This window comes from Notolabrus celidotus, chromosome 12 (assembly GCF_009762535.1).
Source record: "Notolabrus celidotus isolate fNotCel1 chromosome 12, fNotCel1.pri, whole genome shotgun sequence".
Taxonomy (NCBI): domain Eukaryota; kingdom Metazoa; phylum Chordata; class Actinopteri; order Labriformes; family Labridae; genus Notolabrus; species Notolabrus celidotus.
In genome coordinates, this window is record NC_048283.1 from 28,776,978 (window position 1) to 28,797,131 (window position 20,154).

A 20,154-nucleotide genomic window follows, 5' to 3' on the forward strand; every position below is an offset into this window, starting at 1 on the left:
TTTTGTCCATATCTGATTCATGATGCCAACTTCTACAGTTTTTTGTTCTGCAGAAGATTAAGAGAGTAGTGACTGACACGTGCCTGTTAGCTCAATGTGCTCCTGTTTTAGCTTCTGATGTTTATTTCTGCTGCTGTTTGAAATCTAAAAACAATGTGGAGCATGGTCAGCGCCCTGCTGAAACTTATACTTGTATAGTAGATATATTTGACTGACAGTGCCTTTTATGTTTGACATAATCATATTATGAAGATTAATCTCTTTTCTTTATTTGACATTTCAACATTGTTGCAGCACTGTTTTGAAGATGATCAATGGTGGATGTCACCATGAGCAAAGAGATTAGTTTATATATCAACAAGCCTCTACCAGTATGTATTGGCTTTGTGATGCAAACCAGAGAACAGAAGGAAGGTAGTGCAGGTTATTAATTTCTTTGATGTCAGAAAGTGTTATTGTATTCTTATCTGCTCGTCTGTAGGAGGACAGTTTGGAGGAGCTCCAGCTGATAGGAGAAGAGTTGACAGCTGCTAAGAAAGAAGTGAACCTAAAGCATACGTATTCAGGTGTAAAAGTTTGCTGCAGTGGATTGAGAACTATTTTGAGTAAAAGGAGTTAAAATCTTACTTTTATAGAGATTTATTTTAATTTATGCTCAGTTTCATCTTTAAAAAAGGGTTTTACTGTTTTGTTTTATCCTCAGAGTCAGAAGCATTCCTGTAATGTTTTTTTCCTCTACTAGAAGAGATGATTTCCTTACTGCTGGAGTTTTCCATCTTCACACTATAGCCTACAGCACATTGTAGCTCTGTATATTTTTGTAAAGTTTAAGAAAGATGTTCACCGTGAGAGATTTGATTTAAAGCTTTGATTCAGAGCTGTTTAGTGAAAGTTTTATAAGCTAATGCTTTTCAGTTTTAAGTGCACATTGTTTTTGTGAAGGTTACACAGTTTTTTTTGTCTACCTAATTTTGATTCAATAAATGATTTTGTAATCAAAAAATCCTGTTCATTATTCACTATGATGCTAGTGTGAACCTTGCCCTGGAAAGCATCGTGAGCCTGTGCCTTTCCCAGAACTGCGGTCACCTTGCTGTCCTCATGAAATACACAGTAGCCTCTCTCTCTCTCTCTCTCTCTCTCTCTCTCTCTCTCTCTCTCTCTCTCTCTCTCTCTCTCTCTCTCTCTCTCTCTCTCTCTCTCTCTCTCTGCTACACCATAGATGAGCTGCTATTCCAGGCAGCCGCTCATGGTCCTGACTCATCACTATGTGGTCACTTGAAATGACTTTCAACCTGCATTCCTGACTCCTGAAACACCGGTCACTGTGCCCCTCCACCTTCCTCCCAGAAGTTACTGAATGATGCAAACACCTACATCAGTTACAAAATCGCATTGACACACACTGTGAATTTACACAAACTGGTTGCGAAATCTCAGTCTCTCAGCGAGCATGTTATGAGAGTGGAAAGACATAAAACACTTTATATGGTCTCATCCATCATCACAACATATTGGTACTCTGTTAATAACTATTTTCCTTTAGTTCAAAGGTTTACCCAGAAAAAAAAATGCACTTTCATGATCTTGTTTTCAGGGATTTTACGTCCATGCAGGGTTATGTTAAGCAAATCTTAGCAGTGGGAGTAATTCAGAAAGTGCATGAGTGTGATCTTGGCTGATGTATCCAGGGAGAGCTGTAAATTCCTGCACAGAACCGCAGCCTCTTTTGTGGGTCAAAATTCATGCTCACTCTCCAACCGTTTTAATCTGCCTTACAAATCTCTGAGGGGTGTTTTTTGGGTGGGTGTGAGTGATATTTTTGTTGTGAGTGTGTGTATGTGTGTGTAGCTTGTGCCTGTGTAACAGTTCCAAACCATTTTAACCATACCGCCAACGTAAACAACCACTGAATGGAGAGTTACCAGAAGATCACACCACATGATACAACAAAAATAAAGTCATTTAGGTTTGGCTTTGGTTACGCCTTCACCAAACTTATCGGTAAGTTTATATTTGTTGCCATAACAGTACCAAAAGCAGTGCTAGGGCAGGGAAGACATTCAACATGTCACGTAATCACAGGAGTTAGACCACTTTGGATACGTTGTTTATATGATAGTGTGAGGACAAATAGGTTGGTGGTTTGATATCTGGTTGCATATTTTACACTTTTTAAACTAGAGAAAAAACAAGTGTTTACTACGCTTAATGAGAGGATTTACTTACAAGCACACTAATGTTATATTTTTAGAGTTTTAATGGTTTCAACAGACAAAACAAACAGATTTTTACTTCATATCAACATAACAAATAAACAACCCATGACAGATAAAATAAAAGCAGTACAAAAATGCAGAAGTGCTTGTGCTATGCAATAGATATCATCTATGTTCCTATGAGACAAAACAGTTCACCAACTGCTGCCCCTTATGTTACACAGCTTTGTAAGTGTTGACGTTGACTTATGAGTGATGGTCAGAGTGACAGCGACTATCAGCAGGGGTTAGCATTAGCTTTGTTTTCTGATGTTTGGGGGTCTACTTTTTAACTGATCAATCAATACGAACAAAAGGCCTGGTGATGCTGAATGTCTGATTAGGTGAAATCAACATAATGTGTGTTTAGTTTATATCTGGGTGCTGCTACCAGAGAGGGAAGAATGTTTTGTTGCACACTGAACATGACTGACGTGGTGTGTGTTTGTATGTACGTGTGTGTTTGATGCAATGGCTGCACAGTGTCTGCTGTTTGCGTGTGTTTGCACATTGAGGGGGCGCCGCATGAGCCCCCTGTTGTTCTGATCCAGACATGTACACACATAAACAAACAGCTCTGGACTGGTGATCTACTATACTTAAGACCTCCATGCTGTGTTCCCTTCACTTAAGCTTATCCTCATATAAAATAACGAATAGTTTGCTGGTGGTTTACAATCCGTTTATAGTTTTACTTCTTAAGAATTGAAATTATAAGCAAGGCTTCCCTTCTTGATGTTTTCCATGGTCATAAACATGAGCAGGTCTTGTGTAATAGTCTTACGAGGCTCAGAGGGATAAAAACACAACAGTTCAGGGGAGGTAACTCTAGTGCAGTGAGATTTGACCCCCAGTTGTGCAAGAAAAATACCTTCCAGCCACCGGTGTGTTTATGTCTGATTGTACTTGTCAGTACAGAGCTTTTGATAAACAGTGTTGTACTTTTCAGCTTTTCAGGTGTATTATAAGAGCATTGATAAAATGTGACCACATTGGTGAACTGTTGCAGTCCAGGCAAATATATTCAGGCTTATTCTGAACAAATACGCCTTTAAAGAAAGCCAGGTAACACATTAGGTAATGTAGCTATTTAATAAAACTCTTACTGTACATGTTCTGTGGAGAAAAAGTCAAAAATGATTCTCTATCATTTTAAATATTCACAAAGAGGAGACACATGTTTTTTGTTTCATAAAACATAAATGATCATTTACAATGATGTTGATTTTGTTAAAGCACCTAAGAGGAACTTTTGGACGAAGCAGTACCTCATTATTTCTTTGATGCACATTTTTTGATACAGAAAAGTCATCCTGATTTCTTTTAACAGGTGAATGTTTCACAAGATTGACAATCATCGCTGTGATAAATGTAAGCTCGCTATAAATTGTCTCCTCTTGCACTTGCCCTGAAGCAGAAGTTTGAAGGATTCATATTAACAATATAGAAAATATCAATCTTAATGGTCTCTTTTGCATTTATATGTCATAAAGAGACATCAATATTATTTTGGGTCTGTTTCGCATCAGGATAAAATCTCCACACTGGGATTTTGATGATAAGAATATAATGTCGACCATGATCATGATTTAAAGTGACATTTGAAGTGATGGAAGCTGTATAAATTGCACATTGAATATTGACTTTTAAATAGCTTGTCCCTATGTTGATGTAATTTATTTAAAATGAAGGTTTGAATTTTTGTTAAACATATGTTACTGCCCTGATCGAGGTGTTTTAAAGCTTTTTAAAAATGTACTACAATGTATTTTTTTTAACGAAGAAACACTGAAGAAATCTTAGACAGATTGTTCCATGTGTCAGACTTTGTTTCCCACCCTGATAATATGTTTTGGGGCGTCGCCAGGAATTCTGGACCCCCTGAAAAGATATCTCAGTGGGCCCCATCACCACATCCAACCCTACAAAATATAACACTGCTGCTATAAAACTGGTTTAATTTGCATTAAACAAAAATATAGGCTTGAAACTATGGTTAACTGACTCAAATCTAAGCTACATATCAATACATTATATATATATATATTTTTTTTTTACAATTTCTCCAAATTTAAATGCACAATATTGACCATCAGACTGTCTACCTCTTTAAACAAAACCATTGGAAGCCAAGTGACTTGTAGAATAACAACAAGGGAGCATTATTTGGTATAATCTAACCTCATGAAGTCAAATAAAACTCTAAAAACCTACAGTTTGCTTTCAATCAGATTCAGCCACACTTGATGCTATGAAAATACGCCAATTCCCCACTTTAGGCATGAGACACGCATCTCATGGAGCCGATCAATCTAGTTGACAGGGAGAGACTCCCCTTTTTTCTTATAGCAGTTATAACAAAACAAAAGAAAAACAAAGTAGAAAACACATTTTATTTCGGGCCCACTAAGGCCCCCCCTCCCCACTTGGGCCCTTGGTAGTCAGTCCCACTTTTCCCCCACTACGACGCCCCTGAATATGATGCAACATTGGTTGAAAGGAAAAAAAGGAGACACAATTTAAATGACTGTGTAATGAGCATCCTCCTCTGAATGTCTTATAAATTACGGTAGATGGGTTTTTCAAAACAAGTCAACAGCGTGTTTTATTAACAGCACACTGAACTCAAACTGCCGGTGGTGGGACAGCTCCTCAAAAACAAGCGGAATCCTCTGAACACGCCCTTATCCCCAGAAGACGTGAACGCCGCATTAATCACCCCTAACGCGTGGGCGTGGTCTTCTCCAAAGGGGAGGGGTTGTTTAGTGTGCGCGCGTGTGTTTGTGAGCGTGTATGTGTGTGTGTCGTCCCCGGCCGCATGGGATGAGCTGCCCGCAGTCTTTGCAGCCACTGTTTTCGCCTCCTCCTCCTTCTCCTCCTCCTCCTCCTCCTCCTCCTCTTCTCCTTTGCCTCTGTGTAGCTGTCCAGTCCGAGAATGTTGACCACTGTGGCCTGAACCTCCTCTTCATCTCCTGACTGCCACTCTGCGTGTTTTTGTCTCTGACGGTCGTAGTCCTCCTCCATCTGGCTGTTAAGGTAGGTAACACGTTGCCGGATACAGACGCTGTTCTTGTGTTTTAGTTTGGGTGGAAAAAGGGAAGGTCCACGGAGAGTGGGCAGGGAGCGCGTGTGATAAAAGTTTAATGTGCTGTTGTGATGACACACTGTTCTGCGGGTCGGAACACGTGCGTAATGCGCCTAACGCGTCGCGGTACTGGGGTCCTTTATGCATGTCTGACAATATATCGGCCGCTCATTCAACTTTGCTGACAAGTTAAATGTTCGGATAGGACTGTTACCTTTAGGACTTTACTGTATTCTACTTCCTCCGCTGTATACTGTTCCGGGGTCAGCGTGTGCCGACTAGAGATATCCCGTGCGCTTTTCTGCACCTTACCCAACAGTTACAGTGATACAAACGCGTCTGTAGGGAACACTATTTTGATCCCAACAGCTTGCCTTGTTTACAATTGCGTAACAGCAGTCTACAGTGGCCCATAGCCTACTTTCTCTCCAGCAGGACTCACGCTCCCCGCGTGAACCCCCCCCCCCCCAACTAAATTCTGTGAGAGTTTCGCCAGTCTCGCCTTATCGCCTTATCCTTTTGGCAGCATTTGCTTTGGGGGTGGGGAGGGAGGGAGGAGGGAAAAGAGGCGTTTTCCCAGGGTTACTCATGTAGCTCTTTTGCAGTGGTTCCCAAAGTGGGCTCCGGGGACCCTGCAGGGGGTCCTTGGGTGTGTTCCAGGGGTCCCAAGTAAAGAGGGTAGTTGAATCAGCTTTAGTGCCAATGCAGCTTAACACAAGAAAGGGGATACGTTTTTAATCACTGTGCTGAGTGTAAAAAGTGTTATCAGTGCACTTGTTAAGCTGTACTGGAGAATCAATGAAACAGCTGAAGTGCTCCCTCAGAGACTGTGTTTAAAAGGTCCTAAAACTCTGGTGAAAGTGGGCCTCATCATGTGGGTTTCTTTCTTCATTTGAAAATCTCAAATGATCCCCAGCCTTCCTACCCCTCATCAGTCCTTCACCTACATCAGCTATTGTTACTGTAAATGCTGTGACTCCTCTGTTTAGTATTTTTACTGTAATATTTGCTGCTACTACATCACCGAATGGATGAGTGTGTGAGAGAGGGAGAAAGAGAGAGGGGGCCTGATCATTATCTAATCTAAATGAATGCACAAACGTCTTGACAAAGCAACTCTTCATAGATAGCCTAATCTGCCCTGTCATTTGGGCACTCCTCCAAATCAATTTCTTTATTGGCTGCATGTGGTCTCTGCAGAAAGTTGCATAACCAGCCAAATTTATGACTCTGGAAACTATCGACGTCAGCCGGTGTGTTTTGAATGCAGATGGGGGCTCTCACTGGGAATGTGGGCCTCGACTGAAGGGAGGCACTTAGGGAATAATGCACATGGTGAAATGTTGGAGGTGATGCATACCAAACAGAGCTGTTAGTGCACATACTAAAGGGAGATACTTGGAATATAGGGGTTTGTCTGCACTGAAAGAGGTATATAATTTTTATTTATTGTAGATATTTAATGCAATACATGTAAGTAATACATCAGTGTAGGTGAAGAAGTTCATGAAAGTATCAAGGTTATATTGTTGGTATTATTATTACCTTATATAAAAGTGGCAACACCAGAATCTAGAAGAGTTCAGTGAAAATAAACAAATGCACTTATTTTATAAGATAGGCCTATGATATCGTCTTAGATCAATTGCAGGCTCCTGATAATCGTCCAGATCTTATCACAGCTGTTGTTGTGATATCGGGAAAGATCATATAGTTGTCCAAAGAATCAATGTGACATTGTATCATGATTTGGGCTGCACATGAGGTGCAATTTTGTGATTATTGCATCAGGAGCATTCGTAATATATACATATCGCAACATACATATCTGAACTTAGCACAATCATTGAGAAAAGTCATTTTACATGAACAAGCAATGCTTCCTTACTTAGCATGCTTACACTATATCCACTGGACGGAGGCCTCGGGGTATTATCCGTGGTTCTGCACCATTCTGATGCAGTCAGGTGATCTGGAGCTATTGGTGCAGATTTGTCAGTGATACAAAAAAGAATTGCTTTGGATTTGTTTTGTATGTAAAAGAGACATTTGGCAAACACAGGTATTGCGAAAACACAAGGAACAAAACCTGGAAGTTATAGTTCTCTCTTACACAAGTGTTTATTTGTTGCACTTCATGTTGTTTAAGCAGTATTGAGCTGTGTGACTACACTTTCCATTTTCTCATCATTTAGGCCAAATTTTGATGAAACCTGTGATTTATACTGAACATTTGTATTGGTAGGACCTCAGGGAGAAGAGAAATACTAGATCATCTGGTGGTTTTATGGGCCCAAATGTGAGATTCAGATTACTTTCTTTGTTAATGGCTGTTGGAATAGTTACAGCCCTGTGCACTTGTTTTATTTATTAGGTATGTCTTAAGTTTAACCTTGACATACCCTTCAGAATGAAGTCAAGTAAAGCTTGTCAGCAACCTCTCTGCAGTCACTGAAGTGAAACACAACCTACTCAACCACAGATATCCCACTCAACTTGGCTACCTGCACTCCTCTGCATGTTAACCTCTCAAGTGTGGGTGAATATGGAGCAGTCTGATCATGTGACTGCTGCTATATACTGTCCAAAAACATGCTATAGCCCTGTCTGCTCAACCATGTGATTTTTCTGACACTCACCCATTCATAACCAAAAGAGGAGTTCACTTTCCCCTTGCCCCTGCCCATTATTTCCTGCTTTCTTTCATTTAATTATGTTGTGGTCACATCTCTGTGCACATGGCAACCGTTTGAGCTGTGGTTTCTTTCACCCCCCTCAGCACCAGTCCTGCTATTTCAAGTCCATGCTCAGTAAGCACAGGCATGACGGGGCATGAACTCGGCAAGACTACAGGCTGCCAAAAGGCTGCTGACTGCACATATTGCACATAATTATACTTACAATAAGCTATACTCAACTCGCAAAAGGGCTCTGACTTGTGTTCTCTGTCTTGTGAGAAACTCGTAAGAATCTAAGATGCATTTGGTTCTGCTCCTCAGACGCCAGGGTTTTTGATGGAAGTGCTGTGATTTGATGTCAAGCTAAAACTTGAGCCTCATTTTAAACATAAGGACTTATTAATACAGAAATGCACTGAAGCTTTGATACTCTGCTGGTCCCTGCTTGTATGCAGGGATGAGGGTTGTCTGTTTTGGGTTGTCCCTTTAACCCAAAAGAGAAGTGGCAGAGGTATCCTGTTAGCTGGTATTGGTGGTATAGGAGCTTGTGGTCGTGCTCTAGGCAGCATTCCTTTGGGTCTTGCGTCAGCCGGCAGTCATTCAGCACTGGTTAGTCTAGGCTTATACACTGTTAATACCCCCTCCCTGATGTCATGACACCATTAACCCAAGCCTGCTGGGGGAGCATCATGCAGTTCATGTCAGTCGACTGACGCAGCCGGGATCTAAAAGCAGAGTGACTTCAGCCACTGGACAGTAGGCTGGACAGTGAGGGGTCAGGCAGAAAATGGGACTGGTTTTTGTTTCATGGCTCGAGGATGACTGTGTATTGAGTTACTTTATTAGGAATAGATTAACAGGAATAGACTTCCCTCCTCAGTTAAAGTGTTCTACATTTGTTTCAGTCTGAACATATCTGGTGTTGCAGCTTGCTCCTTATCATTTAGGTAGTTTGAGTTATTACTCAACCACAACTTAAGACAAATGTGACCACTTATCGCTTACATTATAGCCCAATTCATGTTTTATGTTCTTGCTATAGGAACTCAACCTGCTGAGTAATCAATTCTGCTTTGTAAGGAGTCATTTCTAAACACCTAAACTTCTGCTAGAGCCAAAACTTTGCGGTATTATTCCTCCCCCTCCTCCTCCCCCACACTGTAAATATGGACCTGCACACACCCGATTCTCACCGCTTTCCACTTGTGACCCAAGGTGATGCAATGCCTACTTACCTAACCACCACAGTGTGTAGTTGATTAAGTTTCTCACTGTCAGGTGTTGGTCCAAATGTGGCTGAAACCCAAGCCTGCGTGAGAGGCAAGAATGTAGCCTTTATTCTGAAGGTAACTGAACACCTCAGGGACTGTATGCTGGGGTTGGTGCAGGTAATATTGTGTGGATGCACAGAGATGTGTCACACAAACTATACGTACACCGTGTTTCCCTTTGCTCTCATGTTCTCTTTCTATTGTTTCTATATGTCTGATGGTTCTCAGTATCTGTGTGTCTTTGTCCATCTGTCTACCCTTTTGTGTGTGCCCTTCAACCGTCTCTTCCTTTAGAAAGCCTCTGTCTCCTTGTTTCACTGTCCTTATCTGCCTGTCTCCCTCCGCTGAACTGTGTCTCAGTGTACCAGCTGGAATCTGCAATGCGAAATCAAAACAAGCCATGGACAGTTGGCTTTGGTAGATGTAGCGTACCCATACCATTTGTTTTTGTCCAGATATATCTCCCTGTGTGAAACCTCAGAACAATACAGGGTTTCTTCTGTCCTTCAAGTATTGCACTGTCCTAAACCTCACACTCCAATTACGCCTCACCATAGAAAACAGACTTTGAGTGCCTGCATGTATGTTTTTTCATAATTGTTTCCTTTTATGGCCTTTTGTTTTGTAGCAATAAACCCAGACTTGAAAGTGATCGGGGCTTACAGTGGTGTACTTTGGTACTTAGAACAAGGACTTATGCTAAGTCCTTCATAATATGGTTTTTCTCAGCCAGCCAAGTTAGTTAGCATTCCTAAGAGTAAGTAAATTAAATCCCCAAGTGGTCACACAGAACTCCAGCCTGTCTCTTATGGAAAGTTTTATTTCTGAGCTCAGCTGTATTTGGGTTGTGTATATTACATCACAGTCAGTTTCAAGAGGTTGCACATGCTACCAACAGCTGTAGTTAAGACGCCGTCATGAGGAGGCAAATCCATCCATCCCTGCCTTCTGGGGGCCACCATAGCAGTCAACTGGTGCACAAGCACAATTGCTCCCGAGCCCCCTCCATTCATCTCTGCCATTGCATAAGAGCAGTTCTCCCATGCAGCCCAATGAAATCCTCATCCAATTAGGCACTGTCCATGTTTCAAAAAGGCCTTTCTCTCATAGACTGGTGCTATTCAGCCTCCCCCGGCATGACATCAGGCCCTCTCTTATAGCCCCACTTTACGCTGCTGCTCTCAAATAATGAAAGCTGCCAATTAATGACTAATCAACATGTGCAACAAGCACATCCAGCGAGGAGTGACTACCATCTAATCTGCTGATTAAAACAGAAGACAGAGATGCTCTGTTCAACTCCCTCTCCCAAGTTCACAGTGTTGTGTTGCTTCAGAAACAACAGCCGGGCCACACACACACACACACACACACACACACACACACACACACACACACACACACACACACACACACACACACACACACACACACACACACACACACACACACACACACACACTCTCTCTCTCTTAAGTTGATGACTGAAACTGTTGTAAGAGTTAATTTCAACATTTTGTTCAACAACAAAAGTTTTGACAATGAGTTATTCCAACACCACACAACAGGGCATTTTAAAAGTGTTTACCATTTTCAGTTTTATGATCTCTTATTTTACCCAATCTGAAAAAGTTGTGTCACTGTGTAAACTATTGATAAAACAGATTTTGATGGTTTTCAAATAATTAAAACCCTTTATTTAATCTTCAGGGATCTTTGAGCCCTCAGGGGGCACTGCATTAAAAACAGACATGACCCTTACCTTATGGTAATATCTACATGGGCTAAAATGACCCCCCCCCCCCCCCCCCCCCCCACACACACACACACACACACACACACACACACATTTTGCACGTTCTAAAAGAATTTGGCTAAACTGGCCTACCTGCAAAGGAGACCCTAAATTGTTGAGCAGCTGAAATTCTATCAGGCAAGAATAGGACAAAAATTCATTTTCAAAACCCAGAAACTGGTCTGGGTTCCCGAATGATACACAGTGCTGTGAAATATTGTCATCAAATCTAAAATTGGCATATATTTTTCAGAAAAACAGTTTTTCACTTTCAACATCCACATGTTTTCTTTGTACAATTGAATATGGTGAAAGTTATTTACAAACTGTCAAATTAACATTTTACTTTGTCCCAACTTTTTTTTGGAATTAGGTTTGAAGGATTTTCTTGTGTTTCTGTTAATTGGCACATTATTAAGACTATCTTGTCCCCAAAGATCCAAAGGCTGGTATGGAATCGGAAGATAATCTACACCAATACGACACAGCAGGCCTTCCAACAGTCTTCCACGCTCCACTCCCTGTCTTACTCACAGCAGGCTTCTATAGGTTGCCTTGCTATCGGAAGTTTTGATAACTCACAGCACCCGACTTAATATCCACACTTGCGGCGTCTGGCTAATTCAAACATATACATTAGAATAGCTGACCTCCCCGCTTTCAGGGTTGAGTTACGGTCAGTACATTCACTTCAATAGACTCTCCATAAGTCCCCAGACACAGAGTTGGATCTGTGCCATGTCTTGAATTAAGACGATGTTTATGTTCTGGATTGGAGCGGGGCAGGATGATGGTAGGGGTCGGGAAGGGGGGCTTGGGGTGGTAGAGAGTCTGGAGGAGAAGGGGGCGGTACTGTGACTGGCGTGATCCAGCCGCCTTGGTAAATAGTGGCAGCCAGGGGGTGGGAACCTTGTTTGAATTTGGCAGGTGTGGTGTTTGTGTTTGGTGGGTTACCAAAGAGTGACAAGCAGGTGTTGCTTCTCTACTGTAAAACTAGTGGGTTTCACCCACTTTTTGAAGCTTAGACTCAGGCATTTTTATGCCAAAGTCCTTCTTCGTTTTTTGGGACCAGAAATGTTTGGATGAGAGGAAATGCATTGTTAATAGTGCTGTCAAACGATACATATTTTAAACTGCGATAAATCACATGATTGCCCATAGTTAACTTGCAATACCACAAATTAATCACACATTTTTAGTCTCTTTTGGAGCTTCTTTGTTGCCTTGATAGCAACAAGGTAACCATTTGCAGCCACATCTTAAAGTATACCCTTCTCTATACTCAATTTTACTAAACTATAATTTACAAAACTATTATCATGCTCTATTAATGCGGATGGAACTACCAACATCAACTGTAGACTTATTGGTTCCAGTGTTTTTCCACAGATTGGTTATTAGAGTTTGCAGGACAGGGTGTTCTAACCTGGCTTTGGATACATGTGCTTAAAATGTTTCAGATTATACCAAATGGCTATCTTCTTAACTGAGAAACATTCTTTCCTGTTTTATTTAAACACAGTGTTTGACAATCAAAATGTTTATGTTTATCATTTCACCTTGTATTCAGCTACTTCTGACTACTTCTTCAAATTTGGAAAACCTCCTCGAGGCCTTTGTCTTGTCAATTTAAAGATAAGTGATGTCAAGCTTGTTTCAGCTGTACTGTCTTTCCCAGCGATGCCCCGGGCTGCAGCAAGATTCCACAGATCACACGAGTCCCAACACAAATGTGACGGGTGTAGGGCAGATTTATTCTCATGAAGTCAGCATCATTATCACAGGATGAAATTTCATGTTTGAAAATTGGAGATGCTGTTTATTATTGGGCTTCTGCAAATGCATCTGTTCCCAGTGAAACATATGCAACCTACCAGGAAATCATATCATCGGGTATGTTGTCACATAAATGCAAGTCAAGTGTCATCAATTTTGTTTAAATATTAATAAATGTTCCATCATCTTCCACACATTCACCTTTTAGTACATTACACTGAGGAACAAGACATGATCCATGGCCTTCTCAGCACTTTCCTTTTCCGTATGTCTACCTGAGCGGCTTCTTTTTTTACTTCCAATCATGTTTTACACCAAATTGGATGGCAGACATTTTTAATGTACAAAAGCTTTGGTAGAGGGATGAGGGAGTGATTAGAACTCCTGCAGGACTGTGCATCTGCAGGAGTGGGCAGTAATGGTTGGGAATCCTGCAGGAGTGGTAAGACCTCTACCTGAGAGTGTGGCTGTTCAAACACATTATGTGACCCCTGGAGGCATAAAAAACTCCTCCCCATTGACCCTTATGAAACCTAAGAAGGAAGCTTACAATTGGTGAGTGTGTGTGTGTCTTTATGTTATGTTGTGAATAACAGTTTTACCATATGTTCCCGACTTTCTGGTCAGCCCACTAATCAATGCACACCAGCCAACAGGGTCGGGGTCCACTATAATGCACATGTGTTTTTTTTACAGAGTACCCTATATGGAAAGAATGTGCTCTCTGCATTCCAAAGATGACTGAGTGGAGCTGAACTGCCCTACTGTGTTAATCTGTGTCCAGTCCAATCAGCTGAAGTCAAGTTGACCGAGATGAACACATTTCACAATTAAACACACAGGAGAACTAGTTGACACAGCTGCACAGATGAGCTACGCAGATGCTGCGATAGAGCACTGCAGGTTTAAGTGTTTTTGGTCATAATTGCAGAAGAGGTTCTTAAAATTAAAGAAAAGTTTTTCTTGTTCAAATTTGATGCATTGGATAAAAAGAATCCTTGCCATGCATTGTCTTTCTTGACAATATACAGTATGTCTGAACTCCCTGCACTTGTACTATTTCTGCCTACGCTACAGACTTGCGACATCGTATCCATATCAGTAACTCCAGGCTATTGGGAGGTTCATGTTACTGCCAATCTGAGCCAAGCAAGCATTGATGCATTAACAAAGCATGCTGGTTGAACTTAACACCCATGTTCCAACACATTTCAACACTTTGATTGTGCAACATTAGAATTTCTATCAGAAATTGATTCATATAACCTTCAATAACACAGCCCTATGCCATAAGATTTCTATATTGAACACCAATGAAGTTCTTTTAGCATCTGACATAAAAGTAGCCTTGTCTTTCTGGACTTTTACAATGTACAAGTTCATGTTATTCATGTATGTTTTAATTTTTTCCTGGATGGCCTTCTGTTAAGAACCTCAGTATGTAAAAAGTTTTCCTGATGAGGAAAGGAGAGGAACATATGTAGGCCACGGATGTCTCATCAAGATGTATAGAGGCAGGCAGGTGGATACACAAACAGGTACAGACAGCAGACAGGTAAAGAGTGACATACACAGACAGACTAGAAGCCAAGCAGGAAGACAGAGAGACAAGCAGAAAGACAAACCAAACAGTCAGACAGGTTGACAGTTGGGACAGACAGGCTGACAGGTTAGACTGACAAACCAGACGAACAGGCAGGCACCGTGGTTTTTAAAAAAATGTAACCGTCTCCTCAACTTAACATGTCATGTTTGGCAGACGTTCCTTTTTTTCAGTTCTGGCTTACACTCAATCAGAAGGGTTAAAAGTTTAATTTTTCCATTTTCCACATTTTTATTGGACTCTTTGGAAAGAGGAAGGGAAAGAACTTAATAACCTGTTATTTAATATTGGAGGAAGTTGTGGTCTAAATAAGTAGTGACTGTATTCAAAACCATAATGAGATTTACTTATACTGATATACAGTACATGATTCAATATGTATATCTATCATTTGCAAAGAAAATTTCCTGCATAAAGTGGGTTTTGCTTTCAAATGTCTTATTCTTCATGTCACTTATTGCCCGGCACAAAAGTGGAAAAGTTGAAGCACTGGCAGCAAACTGCTAACCCTGTAGTTATGTATCCTGTAGCCACATTGTATAGCAGCCTACAGGTCTAAAAGCCTGTCTTGCACTTTTCCTTTTTATAGACAGAAAAGACTGATTCAGGTTCTGCCCTGACGGTGCTTTGTTTCAGCACCAGGTGCTGTCCACTGTCTGCAGTGCAGCTGATGACCTGTTCCGTGGAGTGAGTGTTTGTGTCCATCAATGACTGTTGTTCAGAAAAATAAATAAATAAAAGTCAAACTTAAAATAATGTAAAAAACAAAAAAACAGTTTTTGGACCAGACTTTAAACCAGTTTAATCATCTGTATAAATGGGCATCTCAACAGAGGACCTGATGAAGTTCTTGGCTTTTGGAGCCAGCCTCAAGTGGACACTCGAAGAACTGCAGTTTTTTGCACTTTTGTTTAGGCTTCAGTTGGTTGTCACATCTAGGAAGATGTATAACTCTGAGAGGTGAAAGTGTTTCTGCGGAAAGTCACAACACTGCAGCAACTTTGTCTTTTACTTAATTTCCACGATATATCCATGGGGCCCGAAAGTGCACTCAAGACTATTGCAGTCAAAAGAATCCAGCGATAGAAGGCTTAGAGCTCTACTTCAATAATGGTATCACTTTCTCTGCCTCGTTGGCTCTCGTCCAGTGTTGTATAACATTCGGTTTTCTAGCCCATTAAGTACAAATCACATACACTACATGTCACATCGCTGCTGACAGTTTTGTAAAACAGATTGTTTTACTGAATTGACCCTGAACTGCAACTGTTTCTAAATGCTTTCATGTATATGTGATTGGGGAAGCTCTAGATGTGATCATGTGACTCCAACACAATGAAGAATAATTCTTAGACATTTCATCATGCATAGGGTTTTTCTCTGTTATATTTGTTTCCCTAACTTTGAAAGATGAATTGATTTGTAGGGTTTCAACTTAAAATACCAGAAACTTAATTCTTCCCACAAAATCAGATGCATGGTGCCAGCTGGTAGAGCAGTGCACCTTCAGTGGAGCCTTGTGTAAGGTGCTGGTGCTGGAAAGGTTTTATGACTCATGATGTGCTTTATTAGGAACCTTGTGTTTGAAGTCTCCCTCATGCAAGTCTGAGCAAAAAATCACTTTAATTAATCCAGGTACTGTCACCTCACCGCTGGGTACAGCCGCCGTAGCCCAAAGTTCCCCTTAGTGCTGCAATACCAGCCGCGTAATTGCTCTGTCAAGGTCAGAGATGGTTAGCAGTTTCAGTCCACTGTTCAAGTGGAAGGAATTGAATCAAAGGGCTCTGAGAGGTTCTAATCCCCCCACTGGAATGGCTTTGATTGTGTCAGGGAGCAATTAAGCAAAGGTACATGTGTTTGGTCAATAAATCAGTAACTAAGAGTCACTGTGGCACATATGAGCTCTTTGGAACTTGGGTTGCAAGGTATTTTAATGCTACGTGGAACGCCTGAGCTTTTTCCCATGTTTGATCACGCACAGATGAAGCAGAAGTTACATGGCAGATGCTGGAAGGCCATACATTTACTGTGATGAATGGTTTCATTATTTAATCCATGTCAAAAGCGATAGTTTTGATTAGAAATTATTCTTCAGTGACGCACAACCCTTTTGTTTAGCTTCCAGTGCTGTTAGTCTAATTTTTGTCCCTCTTGCACAACCTGCTGACTCCTGAAAGATAATAAACATACAGTTCAGCTGCAGCCAGTCAGCGAGTGTGTGGCGACCGCCTAATGAGGGGCCGCTCAGAAAGTTTAGGCTGATGTTAATTTGTTTTGTTTTTGTTGTAAACTGTGTGTCTGTAAATAATGTGTAAATGACGAGCTGTCCTTGCATGCCAGCCAGCCTGGCCACACACACAGTAATACACACAGACACAGGCACACACTCATCTATGCACACACTCATCTATGCACACACTCATTACAAGCAGGCCCTTTTAGGGGCCCTCGTAATGCCAGTGCCAAGCTCTTTGATTAAAATGCATTCATGGTTTGCTCATTATGGGTGAGCCCAATTTTGGCGGTATAAAAAAAAGTGGTTTCATTTTTAGGAATTTGGAAGGGGAGCTCTGAGTGACCTTTTTATTTATCTCATCAGCTGATTCCAGAAACCTATCAAAACAGAGGATTATCATGAGCAATATGACTACAGTTTTGAGTTCAGCAACTAAACCAATGAGTAGATATTTGTAAATTGTACTGTTTCTTTTTATTATTAGGGGCCACTCTGCATCTGAAATTACCAAAAAGTTAAGCCGCTTTAGAAAACCATGCTTCAACCTCGGAGATGTTTCTGGCAATTTCAGTACTTCTGCAAAACCCATACTCTGACATTTGCACTTTAAGCTGATACTGGTCTGGTGTGGTTACTTGAATAAGTTTGGACCCTCCTCAAAACTCCTCCCCAAAATGTATTCTACGTTATTCCCATCAATTAGTTAGTAATCATAGTAAATGCCATTCAGAAGAGACCTCTCAAATTGAAAAAAAATCTCTACTTTTGAATAATTATTGTAAGGCTGAGCAGAAAAAAGTGCTTTGTTGATGGAAGATAGATACTAATGTTGAACTTGTGCATTGACCAACCTGCTGTAGATGCATGATACAGCATTTTAGGCTGTATTTGAAGCATGCTTGATGGTGTCTGCATTGAAACAATGCAAATACTTGACCTTGCCCCTTGTCATGACCACTAGTTTGTCACCCTGCCATAAAGCGTTGCTATCAGTCAAACATTGACAAACATGTTTTTCACCAGACTAAGTTGGACAACAATCATACAAAGATACTCTTTGTCATTTTGCTTGCATCACCTGTGTTGGAAAGTTAAGCAATTCAACAGTATGACCTGTTAGCAGTGCTTGTAAAATTTAACTGGAGGCGGAGTTGTTCTATCTCTGTTCCCCTTTAGTCTGTTGATGCAAGACGAAACCTAAAAATCACATCAGAGCTTCTCAAAGACCTTGAAACATCCTAAAAATAGAGCATTTACACACCCACGCGCTGCCACACATGTGCAGCATATGTAAACATGCAAACACACACATTACCACATACAGTACTCCATGCATGCTGCAAAAACATGTCCAGGCAGAAACAAGCACACATACTGTATACACACTCTACAGCCCCAAGGGCAGCCTGCTCAAAACCCCTAATGCAAACATGAGATAATATTAGCCGGCTATAAAATGGCAGGTCATATTTTTGAAATACCAGCAGGGGGTCATGAACTGCTGCATAAAAGAGCATCACAGTTGTGAGCCGAGCTGCTCGGCTGCAAATATATTCCCGGAGTCTAACTTAAGACCTGGAGAGGTGCCTACTGAGTATTTTTGGGTCTGTGTTTACAGGTGTTTGTTCAGTGGCAGCGGTGCCAAGAGGTTAATAGGATACCCACTTTAAGAAGTTCAAATAGACTAAAGTCCATGTTGTTGAATTTGTGGTTATTTTGACCCAAGGATGCCCGAGGGGAGGGAGCTGGTGGAGTAGAAGAACACCTTTAAAGCCTGCCGAGTTACATTTTATGTTGCAGTTATGTTCGTTTGAAAGCACCAGTTCTCAGCAGATTTCTCATAATTCATTAATGATAAAGTGAAGTATGGTGCCACATAGTGAGCTAGTTAGTGTGTGGCAAAGTCATAGTTATTCAGTAAACCAAATGACGAGATGTGGGAAGCATTTCATTTAAATCCACAGCCTTTAGTTAAAGTTAAATCAGCTTTTTCCTGAACAAATAATCTCCAGTTTATGAACTTTACTCTGATCAATAACAACAAACTACAACAGGGCTAAGCAAAATGTGTTGTTTTGTTCAAAGACTTGGTTTTCCACAAGACTTTATATTCCTGAACAAAGATATAAAAATAAAATCCTTGTAACATGAGACAAAATCACCAAATCAAAAATTGAATTAGATGGATGTAAATCTATTAACCAAGAAGTTAAAAATATTGATCCTGCTGTAAAGCACTTGGTTGTAAAGCAAAGCTGCTTTCTGATACACAGAGAATAAACATGAAGCTGTTTATGAGTCAGATTAATCATTTTCTGACACTTCACAATTTTTAACCAGCCAGTGTTGCTCCCGTGATGCTTGTTGATGTTGTTTACTCAGAGTATATGTGGGTTAAGAAGTGCTCTGTGCTATATCTGTCTCCTCAGAAGCTAGACTTCATCTTCCTTTCCTTCTGTCATCCTCCTCTCCTTCCTCTCCAGGACCTCTTCACCCTCCCCTTTCTTCCTTTGTAGTTTTCCACTAACCTCAGTTTGTCTGCTCTTCTCTCTCTGCAGGTCCTGCTCTGCCCATCTTGTACTGTAACTGAATCTGACCAGACGAGTTGTTCCAAAAGAGCTGAGAGGAACATGGCTGTGGCCAGATGTCCGGATTATTTCCTGCATCATCCAAATTATCAGGTAAATATGATTTCCTGTCAGATATCCTTTCAGTGAGTCAAAATCTTGTCTTAAGAAGATGTTTTAATGTAATTAAACAGTTCAACTTGTATTTGTGGGGATGAGATGTTGCCATGTAGGAAATGAAAAGCCAGCACTAATGTGCAAAGGCCAGATTTGCAACCACCGGATATCTGTCCAAGATTTTCTTCCCAAAGATCCTTTATTTGATAGAAATCTGGAGTGCAAATGTGCCAGTATGAAATAAAATAACATCGGATCCTGTCGCAGCGTCCAACCTTAGGGGGGATTGCTAACATGAAAATAATCCTTGAACGAAGCTTCTGGGAAATTCTTAGCTAGATGAGATTGTGAAATATGAACTCTATTGCTGGCAAGTCAGATGCCTGGTATTATTGATATTTTTAACATGGGACACTAATAATAAACCATCCAAGAAGAACTCGAGGTACTGTGAGAGTCCTTCCAAGAACTCTGAAAAAAGTTGAGGGTGCGGATTCAGGTCAATGTGGTTCTTGCCAACTGTGTTGCCTTTCCCAGCCTCTCCCTCTGTCTCTGAGGCTCTTAGTAGTATATTTGTCCTATAAGTAAGTATACACCTGATTCGTCACAACGCTCTACCTCTGTTAACACACTGAATTAAAAAAGAGCTGTAGGGAAACAGACTATTGAACAGTGTTGGTCTAACAGACTCACTAAAACATCTTCTCATGGCTGACAGTCCCAGATAACTGCTGCCCTCTTCATTCTGATGTTGGCCCGCATTTATAT

General features: G+C 40.9%; 1 protein-coding gene across 3 annotated transcripts in view; it reads left to right on the forward strand.

Annotated features, from left to right (window-relative positions):
- Positions 1-5,033: 5,033 nt before the first annotated feature.
- The window catches only part of grb10b (growth factor receptor-bound protein 10b), a 71,857-nt gene continuing 56,736 nt past the window's right edge, over positions 5,034-20,154 (forward strand). For 2 of the 3 annotated variants that reach the window (XM_034698592.1, XM_034698591.1), the window contains exons 1-2: positions 5,034-5,294; positions 19,261-19,383. In XM_034698592.1, the coding sequence (XP_034554483.1) occupies positions 19,333-19,383 (51 nt within the window). In that variant the 5' untranslated portion in view covers positions 5,034-5,294; positions 19,261-19,332. The remainder of the gene's footprint in view (positions 5,295-19,260; positions 19,384-20,154) is intronic. The other variant, XM_034698590.1, reaches the window with a different exon arrangement.